A 22,821-nucleotide genomic window follows, 5' to 3' on the forward strand; every position below is an offset into this window, starting at 1 on the left:
AGCAGGACAGGCAGTACCTGTGGGCCAGCTGGTTCTTAAATCTGAATGGAGAACGGAGTGCCCACTGAACACAGGCACACTGTAACGTTTCAAAGGCTTACGATTGGGCTGAATTGGACAGACTTATTCGCATATGGCAAAAATCAAATCCCTGATGCAAAAGCCAGTTCAGGCCTGTTCCAAACTGTAGGGCCTCCAGATTCCCCTCTTTTGTTTAAAAAAAAAACAAAAAAACCCACAACATATTTTATCTTAACCTCTTTCTCACAAAGTGCCTTGCTGGTTTCTTAAGGTCCCTCTCCCCCTGCCCTTACCCAAACAAATTTAGCCTGAGGCAAAATGTCCTGCAGAAATATTCCAGTCTGAACAGGTGAAGTTTCAGAAGATGTTAGTAACCAAGAAGTGACCATTAGACTGAGAAGCACAGAGCACAAAGCTGATATACAACACACCAGAATGCTGCTACCATTTTTTTAATTAATTGCATTATGCATTATACATTCAGATGATTTGGTCAGGAGCTCTTTGTCTCCTAACTGATTTTAAGAAGTGTAACATATCCTACCTTAAAATTCTTTAAAACTTGCTGTGTATTTTTGGGTTGTGAGTAAGGCTTGGGTGTCAGCATAGGCACAGCCTTGGAGACAACAGTTTTGCTGGGGGATGTACGGCCTGTTGAATCACTGGGCTCTAATTCAGCGGTTGGAACAATGGTTGCTTCAATGGTAGCAGTGAATTTTGGAGCAGGAAGCGATTGTTGCCTTAAGTATCTTAGAGGGTTTGGGTCTTTCAGTGGGGAATCTGGCTCCACTGAATGGCTTCTTTCCAGAATTTTTGGCATCTGCAGACGCTCAAGGACAGCTTCACTAATGGTGAATCTTTCGATATACTGTTGGAGGATGCTCTCGGCCTCCTCCTGAGACTTTGCGTTCTTGTACGCCTCATGAAGCTCCCGCTCTCTTCTCTCTCTGCAAGGGAGACAGCACAAGAAATACCACCTGAAAACTAACACTGGCAACCACTCCTATTTCCTCAGCTCCATCCCCATCCTTCCCCCTCCTTCAACTCAAGCCATGCAAGCACAGCTGCCCACAGTTATGCATCACCTATGAAGCACACAGCATTTTTAGACACACACGCTGCACTGCAGTAAAACAACATACTTCTCTTCCACAATTTCTCGGTAGGTTTTGATGCTTTTCCTTCGCTCATTTGTTCCCTCTCCAGACAATAACCTTTCCATTTTCTTTCTCTCCGCTTCTTTTTTTATTAAATCCTGTGAAGCACTCCTTCGGCGACTCTTCCACCGAGCTAGGTCCTACAAGGGAAGGAAGGCACCTGAATGCAAGGTTGCAAATAGCTGAAAACTGGCCACAGAAATTAGTGCAATTAATGATGCTTTGTTATGCTCACTCCTGGCTGTGGAGCAGGCTGACATTACCTGCATGGACACTGGATGCAGTAACTTTTATTTTAAAGGGAAAAGGAGATTATACCATAAAATTCAGATACTGCTTGAACATTTTTTTTTTTTTTACTAACTATATGATACAGTGAGAATTTTTTATCTCCACTGGTATATTTTTTTGGCTTTCTGGTGCTGCAGAAGCAGGCTAGCTAATAACATTAGGAAATTCAGCATAAAGAGCCCAGTCAGGGCATTTTCAGTCAGGCCAACTCTAGGGACCAAAACTGACTCCACAGGAAGACGAAGCAGCAAAACTAAGTTTGGCGTAGGATTTTAATTATCAGGTGTGTGGGAGGCAGGAGGTCACAGGTGGAAGGGACATTGTTTCCCCACTAACTACAGTGGCACTGATAGGCTTTCCTGGATGGCAGATAATCACAGCCTTTGCTCGTACTATCAGCCAACTACATGGAAGGACTGTTGGTCAAGGGGCTGTTCAGCCAGAAAAATGCATCCAGGCTTAAACTCTTCTTCATGGGCACCCTACCATATTTTGGGTCCAGCTCCGAGCAACACAGGTTATGGACTGAAGTGGCTCAAACCTGGTTGACCTGAGATATGTAAGAGCATAAAGACTATAGTTTGCATCAGCCTGTGTCGACATGGCCTTTTTAGGTTAATCATCTTATTCTTTTTGGAAGCTCCCCATGCAAAATTGTCCCGAACCACTGAATCTGGTTCTTCATCTTTCCTATAAAACCAGGCTTACACCAAAACACAAAGAACCACAGAAGATACCTGCTATGGGCATCTCTTTCTTGCATCCTGCCTGGGTTACGAATTCACAAGTCATGGAGAGTACAGAGATAAGATTCATTTCACAGTAAAATATTACAGTAAAGAATTGCATCTGAACTGTAATATTTCTCTGCAACCAACCAAAGAAGAACAAATTTCTATATGTAAAAAATAACCTCTGTAGTGCTTTTGGAAAGAACATAACTTCACAGAAAACTGAAAGGGCACATTTGTCATTAACTTTACAACATCAGGAAAATAGTATACAGGTTATATTTCATGTAATCTAACAAATTCTGGTTTTAATAAAAACAGCGATTCTATACATATACACAATTCAAAGACTGTTTCATTAATCACATGTTTTTCCAAATATTTTAACTGCACTTTTATTGGTAAATGGCAGAAGGTACTGTAGGCATAATCTATTTTATTAAAACCAGGAACAAATCTTGTCACTTTTCATTCAGCTTAAAACCACAAATTATTGATGGTGCACTCAAGGGAATGCTCATTAAAGTATTTCTTCACATGACCTACATATATCAGCCTATAATCCCCTCCTTCAAACGTGGTCTTTCATTTTCCTCAGTTACTAATTATTCTCATTGAAGTGCAAAAGCATTTCTTTATTCAGCTACTCCCGCTATTGCCTATTGTTTGGAAATTAGTTTTCCATTAGCAAATTCCATAACATAAGCCTTCCTCCTCCTTTCGTAATTAAAAACCAGACATGTTTATCTTTTCCTGCTCTGATGCTTTAGAATAACAATAATAAAAAAAAGCTATGAAACTGCTAATTGCTGGCAAATTTAGAGCATGGGCATATAAAGAATATCAGACCACGAAGACAGTGTTGTCTCTACAAAGCCAGCTGAATGCCAAGGACATTCCAGTAAGGCAGTTTTTAGTAGCTCTTGAGAACTTTTAGTTCAGTGTATAAGGTGCTAAGGGCCTGGAAAACCTATGCATGTTAGCCAAGAGTATTTTCCATTCAACAGGAAAGAGTTCTCAAACCTCTTGAATTCCTTTGGCCTCATTCTTATCTCTGCTGGGAAATTATGGCTTCCCATATACACAAACCACTCAGTTGAAACCCTGCATTGTTCTACTACTGACAGTTATTTCTTAGTTGTATGTATTGTTCTTTTTTGGACTTTTCCTTGAATTTTCTTTCAAAAGCTTCTCTGAGATGTTTTGTAGTAGCTGTTGTTATAGCGGGAATTGCTGTACCAACTACTTGAATTCAACAGTTTTTTGTTTTAATATATCCAAAGTTCCTCATTTAAAATCAGTCTTTCAGGAATTAACATGATTGCTATTGAAATTCCTGATGCTAACTTAACTGCAAATTATTCACAATGCTTTTCTGACCCTAAGTAAGGTACTTATTAATTTGCTGGATATAATGCAAAATGCCAGAACAGCTTAAAAACATGTTAAGCAAGAAGCAATGTTGTACTTGCTCCTTTACTCAACATGTGACATATTAAGTAATGTTTTGAAAGGGCTTGTAACATAAGCGGGGTGTATCTAACTCAAAGAGGAACGTGTTTGCTTAGATAAGATGGAAGACATAAGCACTTTCTGTATCTATCCAAATTTATTAAAACCAAGTCCAACCTAGGTATTTATCATCCTGCTTAGTCTTGCACTGTGTCATTTTTGACATTCATGTACTATAAAAATCAGAGAATTCAGCAGACAGCTCTTCTGCTTCCATTTTACTGGCCACAGTTCAATTACGTTTTCTTAAAAAGCAAAATACCAGGTACACATGCAGAGGGACCTAAAGGACTTGTACGCTCTAATTCACATCAAATTATCAGCTTTTACGCTTTTAGCAGCAACCCACTGAAAAATGAAAAAGGAAAAAAAAATCCTGATTAGTTTTAGTAGAGAGCTAGAAAACAGCTGCAGATCTAGCATTTTGCTTTTTCCCTAGCTAGCTGGCCTCTATGCTGCTTTTGCAGATAATGTTGCATACTCACATCTTGCCATCTAGTCTCATCCTCTTTCAGTTGGTTGTGTATATTCTGCAGTTTTTCATGGCGAGCTTTGCTATGAGGCTGCATCACAGCTTCATCTTCACACCTCATGTCAAACATGCTCATGCTCCTAAACAAAGGGGGAATATTAGGAAATGCGGTGTTATTTACAGCTTATATTCCTTCAGCATGTTGGAGTTAAGGCCACATGAGGGTGCTACAGCAGAATCAAACACCTGCACCGTTTAGAAGCTCCCAAAAGCAGCAGTCCATCAGGACTAATTAGCATCCCCGTGACTTCCACATAGTACTTCAGGCACTATACTCCTCAGTCTTCTCTTGTCATGGGTAGTTGACAGCAACTCTGTCTCTCACTACATAGCACTACTAACATTAAAGCTCCAACAATAGCTCTTATTAAAAATATTCTATCCAGAGCTGATTTCAGACTATTTAACTCTCTGAAGATCAATTTCCCAATCAGTTTTCAAGAGCCCTCCAATTATTCTCATATTGCAGAGATAAGTAAGTTTTCACTTTATTGCAAAACAAGAGAGGCTTGAGAAGTACATTCTGGGCAGCACAACAGGCTAAAGGCTATTGTTAGAGGAGCTGGGAGAACCTGCCCAGAGAAGTACATGCAGTGCAAACAACATGCTACTTCCTCCTCTGCCCTTCCCCTCCCTGCTTGGAAGAAACTCAATGCTATCAACATCAACTCATTAATACATCTAATCTAACAAAAGAAAAGCTAACTACGCAACAAACATTCATGTCCAGGCCCCAACAATTTCTTTATGCACATTCTATTTCTGTCCTTGACCTTTCAAAAGTTAAAATAAAAAAAAGGTCATAGTTTGATATTATACATGCATTCATGTTACCTAAAGATGTTCACATGAAGATAATGTACTTTACTTTCCCCCTCCCCAGTACCTATTATTAGTAAAACATGACCTCAGTTGTGCCATTAAAAGCAAAAAGAAAAAGAAAAAGCCATGCAGTTCCACATGAGGTAATTTCACAACCATCTTCAGAAGATCATCTGCCAATTAGCAGGAGAAGCACCAAATGAAGATAAAAAAGTAGGCAACTGTGTACATAGTAATTAAAGTCAATACACGCAGAAAGCTGTGCAGATATAAATTTAGCCCACATTTATATTTAGGCAAGCGAAGACATGAATGAATCCTGCATTTATATTCAAGCAAGCGAAGAACGTGAATGAACCTCTCTCAAGAATGAAAGGTCTGGACAGTGCACAGGTCCTATCCTGGTTAGCAGGCATTTGTTCAGAAATGAAGGACAGAATATACACCCAATTGCCTTTAAGCGTGAGCAGTGAGGTCCGCATTAAAGCTCTTAAACACAGCTCTTAAACACAGTGTTGAGGATGGGCACACTAGTTTGGTTTCTCTGTGGGTAATTTAAGGATTGCTTTGCTCAGGATAGGGAAGACTCTTAAATAACAGACTAAAGAGATGGGTAAGTTTTGTAGTTGTTTTTAAAACTAAAAGTATATCACCTGTTAGGGGATATTTAAATTTCACCCATATTTTGTGAACTGGGAAGGGTGGGAGATGCATAAATGTATTAAACAAAGACACTCTCAATGGGTTTGTTCCAGTTTAAGAGCTTTTGAAACTCATATTAAGAAAAAGCCTTTGGTGTGAAGCATTTGCCACCTTGTGGCTACTGCGTCAAACTGGTTGTGTAGCTCCCTCTTGCACCCTTCATTCAAAGAATTTTTCATTCACATATGGCAAACAAAAACAGAAGACACCAACTGGTGGTAACTGGTTCTAGCAGAGTCCCTGAGTACTAGCCATCTGTCATTTGTGATGGGAGAATAAAAACACTTTTGTACTAACAGTCATGAGAGGCTACTATTTCTTGCTTGCATCACTCAGGTCTCTCAGGGTGCGTGAAGACAGCAAAACAAAGGTTTTATGCCTGTTAACAATACAGTAAAAAAGGCACTCTGGGAAAGGCTTTCACCTAGGCCAAGAATCAAATTATGCACTAGGACTCTATATGCAACTTGTACTCTAGCTGTCGTCTTCTGCTGCTGGGCCTTCATTGTCATGGATAAGAAACCGGAGAGGTTCACGCTAACATCAGCTCTGCAGCCACATAATGTTATCTTGCAAACACATCTTCCCAAGAGAGCAAACTGAAGAAGCTACACCTCAAAGCACCATGCTCTGCCCTGACCAACATATAATAGCAACTATGAAAGCCACCTAGTTCCCTGAACGCGCAGAAAAGGACAAATGAGAGAGGTATACATTGACCTCTCTGCCTGACAAATGCATCCTTAGAAAATAATCAGAGAAATCAGAACTCTGGGCTTCTGCCAGAAGACAGTTTCACTATGAATCCCACATCATTTCTTCCCATTCCTCTTTCTCATATAAGCTGCAAATGACCCCAATCTGCTACTAATACCCACATGAATAGAGCTAAATTTACTCCTTCCTCCAACCATGTGCTGCGTCAGCAAGCACAGAGCATGCAAGTAGATGGGGGAGATGTAAAAGTACAGAACTCACACTCATGAGTTTTCTGCCATTAGCAGAGCTCTGGAGTTTGCATCCAAATTCTGCTTGTAAGCAATAGGCCTTTCTGCTGACCTGTCTATTAACTCTGCTGTTCTGACAAATATCTGGGACAAATCACTGAGCAGATCACCAGTTTATTTTGGTAGGCTAGGTCTTTGGGGTAATGTGATTTTTAATTTACACTACTTTGTTCTCGTACATTAGGCTTGTTCTTGTCAGAGATATCCTACAGCACAGAACTTTTTTTTAAAGAAGTTTGAACAAGTACTGGATGAAAAAAATGTATTCAAGATTTCCAAACCCCTTGCAAAATGGCCCTCAAGGACTTGATGATTCAGACTATAATTAAAAAATGAGAAATATGGTGCACAGCTTTTTAAGAGAATATGTTAAAAATCCTTATGCAAGGCAGTTATGTGGCTGCATTACCATTTTATAGATGTACTAAGACTTAACAAAGCCCCCACAAACATAAAAAAAAGGGAGAGGCTGGCTAAAGAATCAGACTCCAGTAAATAAATATATCTCAGTTCACTGTAATTTGCTTGTTGGTCTTTAAGTAGAAAGTGTAAGTCTAAATTAACCTCGGGCTGTCACGCTACCACCAAATTTCAGCCCCATATCTTAAGGAGATGGGAATGGGGCTGATAAGCAGCAGCAAGCTAGGCATAGGAAAGGCAACTCCAAGGAAAAGAGATAGATCCACCACACTGCAGTCATATTATTAAGTTAGCCTTCTGGTGCCTTTCCCCCTTCAGAAGAGGCTATGCTGCTAGCACTTTACCACTTAACAGTGGGCCCAAACACACCATTCTTTGGGCTTCTCCTCTCCATTCTGCTAAATCCGATCTGGAGGGAAATGAAAAAGCCCAAACATAGTCCAAATAGACATTTCTTCCCCAGATCTAGAATGAATCCCACTTCTACACTGTGCAGCATGGAAGGTTACAGACATCCGAAACCTGAGAGAGGGTTACAAGAAGTCTGGGGAATGGAGAAAGGAAAGAGGGAACCATTAGCGTCCTCTTGCCCCCACAAGAGAAAACTAGTACCTCATGCAGTGTTTACACTGTTGAACTATCTTTAATTATGTCTATGGAGTCTCCAGAGCAATCACAACGACTAGCCATGGCTGTCTCCTTCACACCAAATTATGCCTAGTACTGCCTTTGTTGGACCTTGAGACAGTCCTGGGCTGATGACAGGGTCTAACGTCCGCTGACCATTACTGCCAGCAAAGGGAACTTTGCCAGTCTAACAAAGGAGTTTCTAGTTTTGCTGCTGGGACACATAGCACCTATTCTAAGATTGAATTCGAGTTACCGAACTCTTAAAGGAGACCTGACAAACATTTTGGAAGCATTTTAAATGTCAGTTCAATTTATTCTTCCTACTTGCAAGCCCTATTTTATTAGATTCTTCATAAGGACTTGGTCTTCAGAAGGAAAAATATAAACTTACATTTGTAAGAACTCTTAAGATAGTTTAAGAAAATAGTTGCTCCGTAAAATGTGACACATCCGGAAAGGACAAGAGTGAGGCTTGAAGAGTTGTTGTTTTGCCTTTTTAAATAAAATCATCATCAATGTGGGAGAAATATGATTTATTTCCATCTTCAGTACTGTCACATTATACAACCAAACAGGTGCCAATGCCTCTTTGAAGGCATCTCCATGTACATTTTCTCATACTTGCATTTAATACAAATATGCAAAATGTGGGGAAACAAATGAACAAATCAATTGGATAGGTACACCTTATCAACTGGTAGAAAGGCCTCCATTTTTAAGCACAACACTTCTCATGGTTAAGCCACTTTTATCTCATCTCTTAATTTGATTGAAAAGATTTCTGCTGCTTCAAAACAATCACATTTACTCTAAGGAGTCAAAGGACTCTAGCGGCTTTGCCTAAAGAATAAAGTAAATTCACTTGTGCATTATAGATCTTGTAGAGAATATCCAGTACCTGACTCTAGCATTTGTCATTAGAGAAAAGGGCTGAAAAATTACATATGACTCTCTGGATGTACTTGTTTTAAAGAAACTCTACGCCATTCATATTTTGTCATTTAATCTGGGAGGCAGTGAAGGTCACGTGAACTTCCGTGCACACAAGAAGGATGTTAAAGACGCTGTTATGTGGATAGTTCTCAACTATTTCTTTGCTTCTAAATGCTTGTGGTTGGTAAGTAAGAATAGTTAATATTTTCACCGAACTTGCAAAATGGCATTGCATCTTATTCAGAACTACAGTTTACATGCACCCATACACAATTAGAGTATGTCTGAGTGCAAAAAATGTTACAATCCCACTTCTTATGTGAAAAGTAAAGTATCAAAGTGAAGAGCTTAAAAAATGAAGTTTAGTACATCATTACACTAAATCCAGAAGGGATTCAAGAGAGCGTTTTAGAAAGACAATTAAGGAGCAACTGAAGACTTATTTTCCTGATAATTATCTTGATAGTCACAATGAACTTGATTTTACTTCTGAGTTTTGTTTTTCTCCCTCTCCAGCTGTATAGGTCACATCTCTGTTTCTTCCCAGCAGGCAGTCTAGATTCAACCCAACTCCCTTTAGCAGTAATTGACTGGAGGTAATGGAAATTCAGAAGAAAAACAAAAGAACAAAATAAAAAAAAAAAGAAAGAGGAAACAATACCTTAAGCAATAGCTGCACATTAGCATTATGCTCAATTTTTAGGAGCTTTTACATACAAATTATTTTTAGCTGCAACGTAAGCCATATTGCATTCCATTTTTCAGTGCTTTTCTGAAAAATTCATTTGCTGGAACACTGCAAAATAACAATGAGGCATCAACTGCATTTTAAATTAGTAGAAAGACTGGAAAGCATGCAGTGTAAGCTGTTTAAAATAGAACCTCGTGAGCACAAGGCAACTTACTCTGCGTCATCAGACACAGCAGTTCTGGGGCCGAATCTACAAGACCAAATATAAAATTAGAGTGTTGATAAATACATTAAATATCAATTGCAATTAGAGCCATAAAATTTAGGTAACTTTCATTTGAGCACCCAACCTCTGTTAGTAAAGTAGACCAAAAGAGAATCATACTTGAGAGATTATATACTCAGCAAATAAGACTTACCTAATCACCTGAAAGCTAGCCATTGAAACTATGTAAGCACACCACCCTTCCTCGCTGACCCTGTATCAATGCCCTCATTATAAAAATCTAGGGAAATGTACCTAAACTGGGTGTAGAAATTAGTTACTGAAAATAGACAATACATTATATATAAAGTGCCACACATGCAATGAACGGAGAAAAAAAATTTAAGTTACATTCAACAACAGTGTTCACAATCATCATTACTGAAGCACAGAAGAGAGACAAGTATTATAGGTAGAAGGTGAGTCACACGATTTCATTTTTTGTGTGCAGCTGAAGAAGGGTACTTGTAATACACAAATCAGTGTCATCCACTAAGGTGACCAGCTTGCTTAGAGTCATACAAACAACATGTTTGTATCTGGGATTTCGCATAAAATAACATCAAGCACAGAAGTTCACACTTCTAACAAACAGCAGCATTTTCTAATCATGGAGAAGCAAGATACACATCTTTAAAGATGCTCAGCAGTCCAGCTGAACCTCTGTGACCTGTAAGCCTTTTTGCATTTACATATATTCTATAATCAAATATTTCCTTTCATTAGTTGTAGAAAAGAAAACAATGCATTACTCAACTATTTTATTTGTTTCTAAAAAGTGCATTGCTGACATACAGTATTTTAATCTGGACTGAAAACAAACCAAGCAGTGCAAAATCTGAGTTCCCAAGTGTGCACACAACAGAAGAGTAAGGGGTGTACAAGCTGTGTGATTCACACCATACAGAGCTCACGTTTGCAGCTGTTCATCCTTGGATGACAATGTTTCATTTTTATTTTCCTCAGGAACCTCCTGAAGGTTTGATGTTTGATCCAGGTGGACTTTGTTAAGGCTACGATCACCCACTTGGGCAGTACAAATAATATCATCTTGTCCTGCAGGAGGGAGACTGCATCTTTCCTGCCTTTGCTCTTGTTCTTGCTGAGGTTGCGTTGCAAGTTTTCCAGAGCTATTAATGCAGATTTGTGGACATTTGTCAGGCCTGAGTGAGCCAAAGGCAGCAATGCAAAGAAATGCATTAAGGAACATTTGAAAAATTTCATATGCATAATGGGCAGCATAACTGTAAGTTAACAAAAACAAACACAGGTGATATTTGACAAGCTAAACGAGATAGGGGCACAAAAATGTAATTTTAATAGAGAGTCAAACGCTTGCACTTCTGTTCCTCTAATCCAAGAACATAAACTGTCGTGGATACCCTAAAGTTTAAACTTCTAAGTATACGCTTTAACTAAGCTATTCAACTTAAAGTCTTCTCAACACCAAACCACCGTTCAGCTCTACAACACTCGATATAGCTTTTCTTCTCCTGGCTAAACTGCTACAAACGTACACAAGTCTTTCAACTGTGTATGCACAGGCACATGCATTTTCTTCCCTTTTGAAGAGGTTGACAAATGAGATCCCTTCCAATATGACTTGCATGTGGCTCAACCAGCCAATGCAAAGACTGTGCAAAGGGTTAACCATCAGCTTCCCCACACAGCCTTACTCGTCCGAACACAGGTGCTCAGAAAGACACCAAGCCTTACCAGAAAGGATGGAGTCCCAGAGTCCAGCTTTCCTGTTTGGAAATCATCGGCACCAGCTAAGCCTTAAAGAGCCATCTAATTTACCATATCCAGCAACTGTTTCTGGCTGGAAATGTTGGTTTTAATAATTAGCTCATATTCAGCCAGAGACCTCTACAAATGTAATACAATCTCCTCACATATATCCTTTTCTATACCCTCTTAGACTTTTGCACCTGCTGGAGCTCTGGTTTGTGTCTTTACAGCGCCCTCCCAAAAGGGCCAGAAAAGGGCCTGCACTGCCTATTACAGCCTTTTGACCAGAAAGAATAAGCACAGAATCGAAGATAAGTAAAGAAGAAACCTCTGCTGGGCCAACAACAACTCTTACAGATAAAGAGATCGTTGACAAACAGCCCACTGGTCCAGTTACAAGGGAAGGAAAGAAACTAAAAAGAGCAGAGTAACTTTCTTACCTCCTAGTTTTCTTTTCAAGTTCTCTAGTTGTGCCCTGCTTATTCTGCTGCTTTGAAAATGGCATGGGAAGGAACTGTTTAACACTGGGCCCGCTCTGCTTTAGAAAAGCTCCAGTTCTCCTGGCCAGCATGTCATCTCTTTGTGGGTCTGGAAATTTCACTTTGTTTTCTGTTCCACCACTCTGCTGATGAGAGAGTTCAAGCTGTTCTTGGCTCTCCTCTCTGGTTACAGTACTGCTCAGAGAGACAAGTGAAACTGGTCCATGACAATGTTCACTTGTACAGCTCAAAGGCAAGCTGCTGCTGAGGCAACATGGGGTACTATTACTCAAAAGACAGTTGCAGAGTGATGGACAACTAGACTTCTTTAGCTATAGCACAGGAAGTGAGAACAAGAGGGAACTATGCTGAACACCACACTCGCACTTACGTAGGTCATATGTTAGAATTGGGGATTCCATAAAAAATGTATGCAAGCGATTATTCCGTTAGAAGCTGGCATAAAAGTCTGGAGAAAGCACCACAGATTGCAAAATAAATCCTCCCAAAAGATGAAAGACTGTTTTCATGCTGAACAGCAATTAACAATTGAAGTACTTAAATATTATGAAAGAAAACAGGCTGTTCTATGTTCACAGGATACATTCTTGTAAGTAATTTCATAAAACAGAACACATGCCATGATGAATGAGTAAAACACATCTTTAAAGGCTGTATGAAGAATGGAATAACATTGCAGACCGATCCAAGCTAACACCACACACAAACCAGGCACGAAGCTCGGAGGGATCAGCTTCTGTTCTCTGACCTTTCCGCTTCCCGCGGAGTCTTCAAATCCTTCTCACGAGCTATTGACTGCCCTTGCTGCTGCTGCAGCAGATGAGGAGCTACTGACAGGGGAGGGCAAGGTATATGAACGGGGCTAGTGGTTCGTCTCTGAAAAGTTCCCATCCTTCTAACCAACATATCATCTCTCTCAATGTCAGGTAAACACCCATCACACTCTTCCTCAGTGTTTTCTTGCCGTTTGTTCAGACTGTGTAGGGTTTGCTTCTCAGAGACTACGCAAGTGGCCGGGACAGGCGACAGTGTTCTCCTGTAACATTCATCCGTACCCGACCTTGCTCCCTCACTAGCAATGAGACTGAGAGGAGGGGTGAGATAGACAACAACATTCTCAGGTCAAACGAAACATAGGAAGAGGAGTCCTTCAATGCAGTTTACAAATGTTTTATAAATACACAAACTTAGCTGAATGAATTGCTTGCTAAAAGCATTCATTAAAAATTCTTGCTGCAGCCACCAACTAAGCAATCAGATAAACAAAAGCCAAGTAAATGTAAGCTCTGGTCAATATGTTAAGTTCCCAGAGCTGTAATTCTCTTCTAGATAAATGCCAGAAACACAAAGCACCAACACACCTTGATTTAGCATTAGATCTTCAAAAGGAAAGTAATCCCAATAGATATGAAGAAAATATTTTTTTCAAAGTCAGTAGGGCTAGAAAGCTGAATTCCTAATGTACCGAAGGCAGGCAGAGCAAAGCTGCTGGAATTCAAGAAGCAGAAAGCTTTAGCGATATTTCAGATTCTGACATACTAGTGAGTTGATTACAAATCAGAAATTTTGAGGGGAGCTCTCAGAAGACATTTGCACAGTATTTTTATGCAAACCCCTAAACACATTAAAATACAGAGAAGGCATCAGATGAATTCTGACCGAGGCCGTGCACACAAACAGCTCTTAAGTATATGCTACAATTCACCCCCATGCAGATCAGCATCTTGCAAGAACAAGGCTCTAACCAACTCAGCAGCGTTTCCTAAGCCACACTGAATACCTGGAATCATTCTGTGGCCTAGACACTTCATCACTGTGTCCAGCAGACTGGAGACTGCCAACAGCCGTTGAAGGAGAACTCTGAATACCAGTGTGAATCTCCACACCATCTTTCTGGTTTTCCTCCTTTATTTCACTCCTGGATGAAGCTCTGCCGATACTCAGCTTGTCCCATTTCTGCTGATCAATCTCAGTTACTGGCCCAAAATGCACAAACTTCTGCTTGGGGCTACCAGCTTTTTTGTTCGCTCTCGATTTGCGGACAGCAAAATCATCACAAATTGCTGCTTTCACTGTGGTTTCAGCTGATGGCAGAGTGTCACAGGGATATTTGAGATCTTCTTCACTAGTCAGAGTGAGGAATAAAAGAATCCCCCCAAAATGAGACCCCAGAATAAAGCAAAGGAAATTTTCCTACAGTTTCTAGAAGGTTTTTATTTTAAAATTTAAGGACACAAGTACAAATGTCAGCAGCATACTGAGGCCCAAATGACAGTGAAAATCTAAAGATACCATGGACTTTCTGGGGAAACTCTTGCACACATCCACAGAAGCCCTTCCTTAGGGAAAGAGCATAGCATCATACGGCACATCCAGACTCAGCTCTTCACCCTAACAGAGCTAGAGCTCCAAGTTCTGTCCCCCCTTAGATATGGGCTGCGCTACATAGGACTGCACAGCACCAGTACACCCATCTTGTCCTGGGGGAATGCCAGTGGCATGAAAGCACCAGCAAGTGCAATCAATTCACTCACTGAATCTTGATTTGAAGAACACCTTTAATAATTCACCTCAAAACTAATGTAGAGACTACTAACATCTTTGAGATGAGAGAACGATTGATTTTCGGTGGTTGTGTTAAAACTACACACAGTAATACCTTTTTAGAAGAATGTCTGAAGAGATGGCTAACTTTAATTGGAAAATGGCACGCACCTAAATAGGAAGGCGAAGAACTGTTATCCTTTCCTACTAGAGCCAAAATCACCTGTATATAGCCCATCTCCACAGAGAGCTAGCTTAGAACAACTGCTTTGTACCGGCTCCCTCTATGGAGGTTCAGTCTACATTAAGTGTGCGTCTGCACCATACAATGGAACTCCTGAAACTCCTGCTCTCAGTGACAAACAGAGCTGGTATATCTACTCAGTACAGCACCATGCCATGCAGTTGTATTAGCTCAGGCCTCAAAAGCAGTACAGACACGTGAATGCAAAGAGAGGCTGATTCGAGTTAGCGCCCCCGAGATCTAACATCCAAAGTCTCGAAGACAGCTTGGTTAACAGCAGCCTGCTGAGGCAGTGGCTCCATGTAAAAAGAACCTTTGTGCTGTTCAACTTAGAGCTCCTTGAAAGCACATTGATCCACAAGACAAGAGGGGACCTTCCCATACGGCATTCAGAGCATCCACCTGGGGGGGCCAATGTGAAAATATTAGTGTTCTAAATTATATACCAACTTGCAGTTCATGATAGCATCCCTATACAGAATTTGGACTCCTCCTGGAAATTTAATTAGCTAAAGAACGGTTCTCATCAAAGCATTCTTCACGTTCAAAAACACAAGCACACACAAAGGGTTGTGACAAAACAAACATGCTTCCGACAGTGCCAGTCCTCTCCACGGAAAAAACCCATACCTGGATTCCCCTGACAGTTTCAATCTTTTCCAGGTCTCCAGATCTGCTTGTGTTATAGAGGCATTCACAAATATATCTTCTCGTAGCTGAGGAAGGGTACTCTGAGATTTCCGTTTAGCCAGATCATCTCGCTCCATATCAGGCATTTTCACCTGCTCTTCCTCCTCTGACTCACTCTTCTTAGTCTGCAGAAATGAGTTCTCCGTGTGTGTCACTATTTGCCTTGCTGATGCCACGTGTACCTGGCTTCCTCTAATTTAATGCACATTCCCATTCAGCAAGAAAAGATATTTTGCGGGAGCAATGATAAATCAGTGTCAATAAAAGAGGTTCAGAGCACAAGAAGATAGACTGAATTGATAAGCAGACTTTTTTTAAAGATTTATTTTAGGAAGTAAGCATGGAATCATTTGAAGTTGGAACTTCTCTTCTAAACTACCCTGCTCATGCACTAATGAGACCACTTCATTGCACGACTTCTGTTCCTAGCTCAAGCGAGAAAAATCTTTGCGTTATTACTGCATTAAAACATTCCTGCAACAAGCTCTTGCTTAAATAGTTACAAATATCTCATTTTCATATTATTAGCAAAGTGAATTCAAGCTTTGCTCCCAAACATACTACACAATTTCTTTGATAGCATATAAATACTAAAATTTGGTTATATGCTCTTCAAGTGCCCTGCCAAACTACTCATTACAAAATGTAAATATAATCAAGTTACAGCAACTGAAAGACGTTTTGTATTACTGAAAAAAGCTACTAGATATTGAGATGTTTTCTGAATGTATCAGTTACTACATTCAAGGTCCATTGTAAAGTGTGTATCCTGGTTTTATCTAGGATCACCTCTCTTCGCATCAACAAAGTAAATATATTTGTTTCCTGAAAAAGACACATGCCTAGGAGATACCTATGTTCAGTAACTTTTTAAAGCTCTGTCACTAAACTGAAGAAAGAAGAGATTTTTCCAGTCTGAAACCTTGTCAGCTATGCTTCATTTAAAAAAATGTTCTATAAGAAATGGTAGAATTGTGTGTGACAATTCGGCGCAGTATAGCAAGCACATACACTCAGTGCATTAATTAAAGACTTACTGAGTCCATGTTTATGCAGGTTACTAAAAGACTGGCATTAGATGAAAAAATTGCATCCAAACACTTGCATCTAAAATGCTCAGCATTTTAAAGAGGAAGTTGTATGCAAAACGTATCTTCCAAGTTTATTGTCCACTACTCATGCTCACAAGCTGTCTCAGCTTAGAAAGTGAAAGTGTCAGTCGTTATTTTATTTTACATTCATAGTCAGTTTAAGCTACTGGTCCTGATACTTCAGCAAAATACTACATTAGGTAATCTATGCATATTTTTTGTTCCCTTTAAGATAAAGCACCTGCATTTATTCTATCCTGTAAGGCTTTGTAGCGAAGACATCTTTAGCTCTACATAGTAATATGCTATGTGAAATTAAGCATTATAATTGAAAGAAAAAGATCATGTATGCACACCTTGCATGTTCCTGTTTTTCCATCTGCAATGGCTTTTTAATGTCTTCCAGTTTACCTTTATCTTTATTTATATAGGGTCCAATTAAAAATGCGTTAAACGGAACTATGTGTTTGGGCTGATTCATTCTGGCTCTCCGAGTGGCAAAATCATCCTTTTCTAAATCAGGAACTCTGCTTGCTGCTTCATCTTCTGAACCAGAATCCTTCCCTTGGTAATGTGTCATGAACGGGTTCTCCTTGCGAAGGATGATATCTGGGATGCTTCTGTTGTCTTCACATGTTTCCTTTTTACTGACATAGAGCAAAATTAAAGAAAGCTCTTGATGCACCAGGAGAGGAGAGGGGAGTGGCAACACTCATCTCCAGGCCATAAAACAAGCACAATTAATCAAATATGCACCAGGCTACTGTTAGATTTGGCAAAGCCTTGCTATAAATAAAAACATGTCATGTATACGTAACAAACCTGCAAGACCTTCAAACATGGAAAATTAGCAGCTACAGCTAGAAGAAACAGTGAACGCTAGTTTAACATAACAGATGTAGTGAACATAGTACTGTAAACGGTGACATTATTCTCAAATGTTTCAGATAAAGTGATATAGTACAAATAGTTGATCCCTAGCCAATACTTTTGAACCTTGAAATACCAAATATTTGGGAATTTATTTTCTTAATAGCTCTGATAAATTTAAAAAGACCTGAATAACCACTGAGCCTGTGTGCCCTAATATCCTTAACTCTTCTTCTTCTCACACACATCCACACTTGATTCTTTCCCTAATGAACCTTCCCTCTCCCCCAGAGTAAGTCCTCTACGGCAACACTGACATACAATAGTGTGTTGAGGATACCAGTGACACTGGCATCCTGGCACACAATGCCATCTACTTTAAACAGAAAGGACACTGATACCAGCGTAAACTTGTTGTGGCTGAAGATTAAAAACAACAAAGACCCTTGACAGCTGGTGTCCAGGAGGATTAAGCTTATTTTAACTTGCAACAGTCAATATTCTTAAGCAAACTGAAAAGACAGATGGCAAGAGCTAGGTGACTCTCCTCTTTAAAAAACAAAGTATATCTGATGAGTTTTAGGAAGCTAGATAACAAGTGTTAAACTGTTCCGTGGGGTGCTATTATGGGCCGCAAATATCTCACATCTCCTCTTTCTGGTAGCACATCTCATGTGTGCTACAAAAAAAATGGTACCACATAGGATGAAACAGCCTGACATTAAGAAAGCAAATCTAAACAGCTTAGGGGTCGCTTCAAATTGCTCTTCCACTTTAGAAAACAGTAATGCTAAAATTAGTTCTTTTTTTTAACATTTTAAAGCCCTGCAAACCCTCTGAACACACCACTTAGGTTATGGCTCCAGCTGCCCTTTCACAATACTGCTAAACCAAGTTGCAGGAGAAGGTTATGGGGAAGCCATAACCCAACAGCGACACGTCAGCCTGGCTCAAACCTCGGGGCGTAGAGGGGCAACACAAAACTGCCCGCCTTCTTTGCCTTGCCACGCTGCGAAGCGCCAGACTGCTTTAGTGGTGTGGAGAGCACGCTCCTACATTAGCCAAACGTAACTTTTCCATGAATCTCTCTGAAGGGGAGGCAGCTGGCACTCCAGAGGCAACCGCTGGCCCTCTTCCTCAGTGAAGAGCAGCTTCAGAAACAGCTGGGACAGGCTGGTCTTAACCGCCACATGCTGGACAGTACTCCACATTTCTAACCCCCAATCAATACATATTGTCTGATCCTGTAGCTTCCATTCACAGCAATTTATACTCTCCCTTCTCCCACCCCAAAATACTGTAAGAAGTTTATTAATGAAATTGACTCACGTACATACCAAAATCAATAGGCCTACAAGATCATCTTCAAGTTCAAATTTCATGGGTGGACAGGTATGTTCCATCCCTCAATTCTAAATCACCAGCTGTCAACACATTAGTGTAATTTGGCCAAATCCAATTTGCTTTTTAAATCTGTAAGATGGTAAGTACAAGATGACCACCAGGGAGAGAGTCCTAAATAAAGAAAGTCTGATTTTCCTTCAATGGCCTCCTAAGACGTCTTTTGCTTCCCCAGTATAGGAATATGAAAGCTTAAGAGAAGATAAATTGACCCAAAGTGGATGCACTGTGCCTAATGTTTTAGGCTCAAAGGAAAACGGTAATCTAAAAGTCATATATACTGGGGCTTGTTCTCCCAAATAAGCTTGGGTAAGCTTGATTAAATTCAGTTATCTTTTACCAGACATTACTCCTGGAACCATGACCTTTTTTGGAGAGTAATAATTTGGAAATAATTTTCAGAAATCTGGACATACAGGATATTTGTAAAAATCACACAATATTCCATTATATCATGCTTATATTTACTTCTTAAATGAAGATCAGTAAGATGAGTATTTATTTGACTGGTTAGGTTGGGGTGTTTTATGCTTCAGTTTCTAAGAGCTATGTGCAAGTGATTATTCAGTGAACAATAACTACAGGATTTTTTAGTTTTATCTTCACCAATACAATTAAAGTTTGGAGCTCCAAACTTACCATTTTTGAGTAGAGTTTTTTCATCAACAGAGAGATATGGAGTTACGATATTCGAAAGAACAACTGTGAGTCACTGTGACGACTGACTGAATACCTTACAGTTTTATTACAGTTTTAGTATGAACCAGACTTCAGGGATCGGTTTCTATGTTAAGTACATTTTGTTTTTAATGGAGTCAGAGATTAGCTGTGACATTCTGGGGTCTCCTGAATCAGAATGTGACCGTCTCAAATGGGCCTTTTAAGTTCACTTTAGCATAGAGGCAGGAAAGAGTGTAGATGTGAAGTTGCAGTGGATGAGAATTCACTGTAGATTTATTCGCAAATCATTCTCACACACTAAGCCCTGTCCTTTGCAGAAACAACACACTGGTCCATGCTGATACAGCAGGTGCTACATTCAGAAGTGTCAGATCGTGGGTGTTTGTGCTCCCTGAAGCAGGCTCTCACACAGGCTTGTGGATTCTTCTATTACGCTTCAGAACAACAACAGAGTTTTGCAGCTTATGCACTGACAAGTTAAGAGCCCACATCCCTTTCCCAGAAGACATGCCAAGAACTCCTGGTTCACTCATCTCTCTCTCTTACTCTCCCCCATAATTCTCCTCCTCTTCTTAGGTAGTCGCCAGGAATCAGATCCTTACCTTTCAGATGCGACAGCGTAAATAAGAGACAGATGCACACAACAAGCAAGTAAGGAGGATCACACATCAAGAAAACATGCTATAAGGAGTCAGTATACTCCTTCAGGAAGAGGGAACGCTTTTTGGCATGCATTTGTATAGCATCGAGTTCATCAAGTCATCTCCTAGAACATGCCACAGCAGTGCAGGTACGCCCTGTCAAGATAACACTTTCTCTTTGGAAAGAGGAGACCAGATTTCATGCAGACAAATAACCTGTGCTTCTGTCTTGGAGATTAAGCCAGTAGACGAAACACAAGGTTGGAAAAGGTATCAGATAAGGTGGTGAGCATCCTCCAAATACAAACACAAACACCATTTGTTCTGCACAGTACTGCTAAACACAAACCATTACTGCAGTTTACCATTAATACTACAGCCTTGGACCCAGAACATGATTATACTAATATCCCACTGGTTTATGGACTCCCGATCAATTAACACACTAATTGAGCCAGGGGGAGTGACTTGTAAATGACAGTTTCCTCTTTTTTAGTATTTGGCTTTGTTACAGTAGTACCTCACAGTTACCGAAAAGCACTAGTTCATTATGGCTCAACAGTGAAGCAAACCTGAGAAGAGGATCGCTATGTAATTCCAGCCCTCAGGAATTCCAGACCCTGGGGACAAGAGAGGAAGTCTGCAGAAAGGAAGACTCTCCCTTGGTCGAGGAGGATCAGGTTAGAGATCTTTTGTCCAAACTTGACATCCACAAATCCATGGGCCCCGATGGGATGCACCCACGAGTGCTGAGGGAGCTGGCAGATGTTATTGCTAGGCCACTCTCCATCATCTTGGAAAGGTCTTGGAGATCAGGAGAGGTGCCTGAGGACTGGAAGAAAGCCAATGTCACGCCAGTCTTCAAAAAGGGCAAGGAGGAGGAGCCAGGAAGCTACAGGCCTGTCAGCCTCACCTCCATCCCTGCAAAGGTGATGGAACAGCTCCTCCTGGAGGCCATCACTAAGCATCTGGAGGACAAGAAGGTGATCAGGAGTAGTCGGCATGGATTCACCAAGGGGAAATCATGCTTGACCAAGCTGATAGCCTTCTGTGATGGAATGACTGGCTGGGTAGAGGAGGGCAGAGCAGTGGATGTTGTCTACCCGGGCTTCAGCAAGGCTTTGGACACTGTCTCCCATCACATCCTCCTAGGTAAGCTCAGGAAGTGTGGGCTAGACAAGTGGACAGTGAGGTGGATTGAGAACTGGCTGGATGGCCGAGCTCAGAGGGTTGTGGTCAGTGGCACAGAGTCTAATTGGAGGCCTGTAGCTAGCGGTGCCCCCAGGGGTCAGTCCTGGGTCCAGTCTTGTTCAATGTATTCATTGATGACCAGGAGGAAGGCACAGAGTGCACCCTCAGCAAGTTAGCTGATGATACAAAACTGGGAGGAGCGGCTGACACACCAGAAGGCCATTCAGAGGGAGCGAGCTGGACAGGCTGGAGAATTGGGCAGAGAGGAATCTCATGAAGGTCAACAAAGGCAAGTGCAGGGTCCTGCACCTGGGGAGGAATAACCCCATGCACCAGTACAGGCTGGGGGCTGACCTCCTGAAAAGCAGCTCTGCAGAGAAGGACCTGGGCGTCCTGGTGGACAACAAGGTAAAGCATGAGGCAGCAATGTGCCCTTGTGGCCAAGGAGGCCAATGGGATCCTGGGGTGCATTAGGCAGAGTGTTGCCAGCAGGTGGAGGGAGGTGATCTTCCCCCTCTACTCAGCCCTGGGGAGGCCTCACCTGGAGTACTGGGTCCAGTTCTGGGTTCCCCAGTACAAGAGAGACATGGCACTCCTGGAGAGAGTCCGGCAGAGGGCTACAAAGAGGATGAGGGGACTGGAGCATCTCTCCTCTGAAGAAAGGCCGAGAGAGCTGGGCCCCTCAGCCCAGCCTGGAGAAGAGAAGACTGAGAGGTGATCTCATCAATGTGTACAAGTATCTGAAGGGGGAGTGTCAAGAGGATGAGGCCAGTCTCTTCTCCGTGGTGCCCAGAGACAGGACAAGAGGCAACGGGCACAAACTGAACCACAGGCAGTTCCATCCAAACAGGAGGAAAAACTTACTTTCCTGTGAGGGTGACAGAGCATTGGAAGAGGCTGCCCAGAGAGGCTGTGGAGTCCCCTTCCCTGGAGATATTCAAAACCCACCTGGACGCGATCCTGGGAAACATGCTCTAGAGGACCCTGCTTGAGCAGGGAGGTTGGACTAGATGATCTCCAGAGGTCCCTTCCAACCTCAACCATTCTGTGATTCTGTGATTCTGTGACTGGCCTGTTCGCATATGACATATCCATACATGGCAGCAGACAAGCTTCGTTAAACCTATAAAAAAAGCTGTCTCATATAAGAGCTATACTTTTACTACAATGCCTCAAAGCCCAGACTGCAGATTGGCACCTGCTAAATTACTCACTGGCAGGACTTTACCCTACAATTTACCAAATCTCTGTCCAACTCAGCAGAAAGATGATGAATATCTTCCTCAACCACTCAAAAGAAAATGTTTCATATGGGAGGATGTACAGAAACTTAACCTTTAGCCAAACCATTTTCATAATTTTTAAGCACCTACCCTTTGACATGTTGGTTAAAGCTCTGCTTTGTTGGCCATCCCCATGAGAAAAAGACAGTTTTCATGAGGATCCCATATCAGATCACGGAAAGGCTGGGGCAGTGAGTCTAGCCATCATTCAGCTCTTGAGTTAAAGAAGAGGAAAAAAAT

General features: G+C 41.1%; 1 protein-coding gene across 1 annotated transcript in view; it reads right to left on the reverse strand.

The window, feature by feature from the left end:
* LIMCH1 (LIM and calponin homology domains 1) overlaps positions 1-22,821 on the reverse strand; it is a 181,666-nt gene that overhangs the window by 33,784 nt on the left and 125,061 nt on the right. The window contains exons 10-19 of the mRNA XM_068943020.1: positions 16,871-17,161; positions 15,364-15,615; positions 13,726-14,070; positions 12,694-13,017; positions 11,886-12,119; positions 10,629-10,877; positions 9,664-9,699; positions 4,198-4,324; positions 1,164-1,318; positions 566-968 (exon numbers count right to left, since the gene is read on the reverse strand). Of these exons, the coding sequence (XP_068799121.1) occupies positions 566-968; positions 1,164-1,318; positions 4,198-4,324; positions 9,664-9,699; positions 10,629-10,877; positions 11,886-12,119; positions 12,694-13,017; positions 13,726-14,070; positions 15,364-15,615; positions 16,871-17,161 (2,416 nt within the window). The remainder of the gene's footprint in view (positions 1-565; positions 969-1,163; positions 1,319-4,197; positions 4,325-9,663; positions 9,700-10,628; positions 10,878-11,885; positions 12,120-12,693; positions 13,018-13,725; positions 14,071-15,363; positions 15,616-16,870; positions 17,162-22,821) is intronic.

The sequence above is a fragment of the Struthio camelus genome, chromosome 4 (genome assembly GCF_040807025.1).
Source record: "Struthio camelus isolate bStrCam1 chromosome 4, bStrCam1.hap1, whole genome shotgun sequence".
Classification (NCBI taxonomy): Eukaryota; Metazoa; Chordata; class Aves; order Struthioniformes; family Struthionidae; genus Struthio; species Struthio camelus.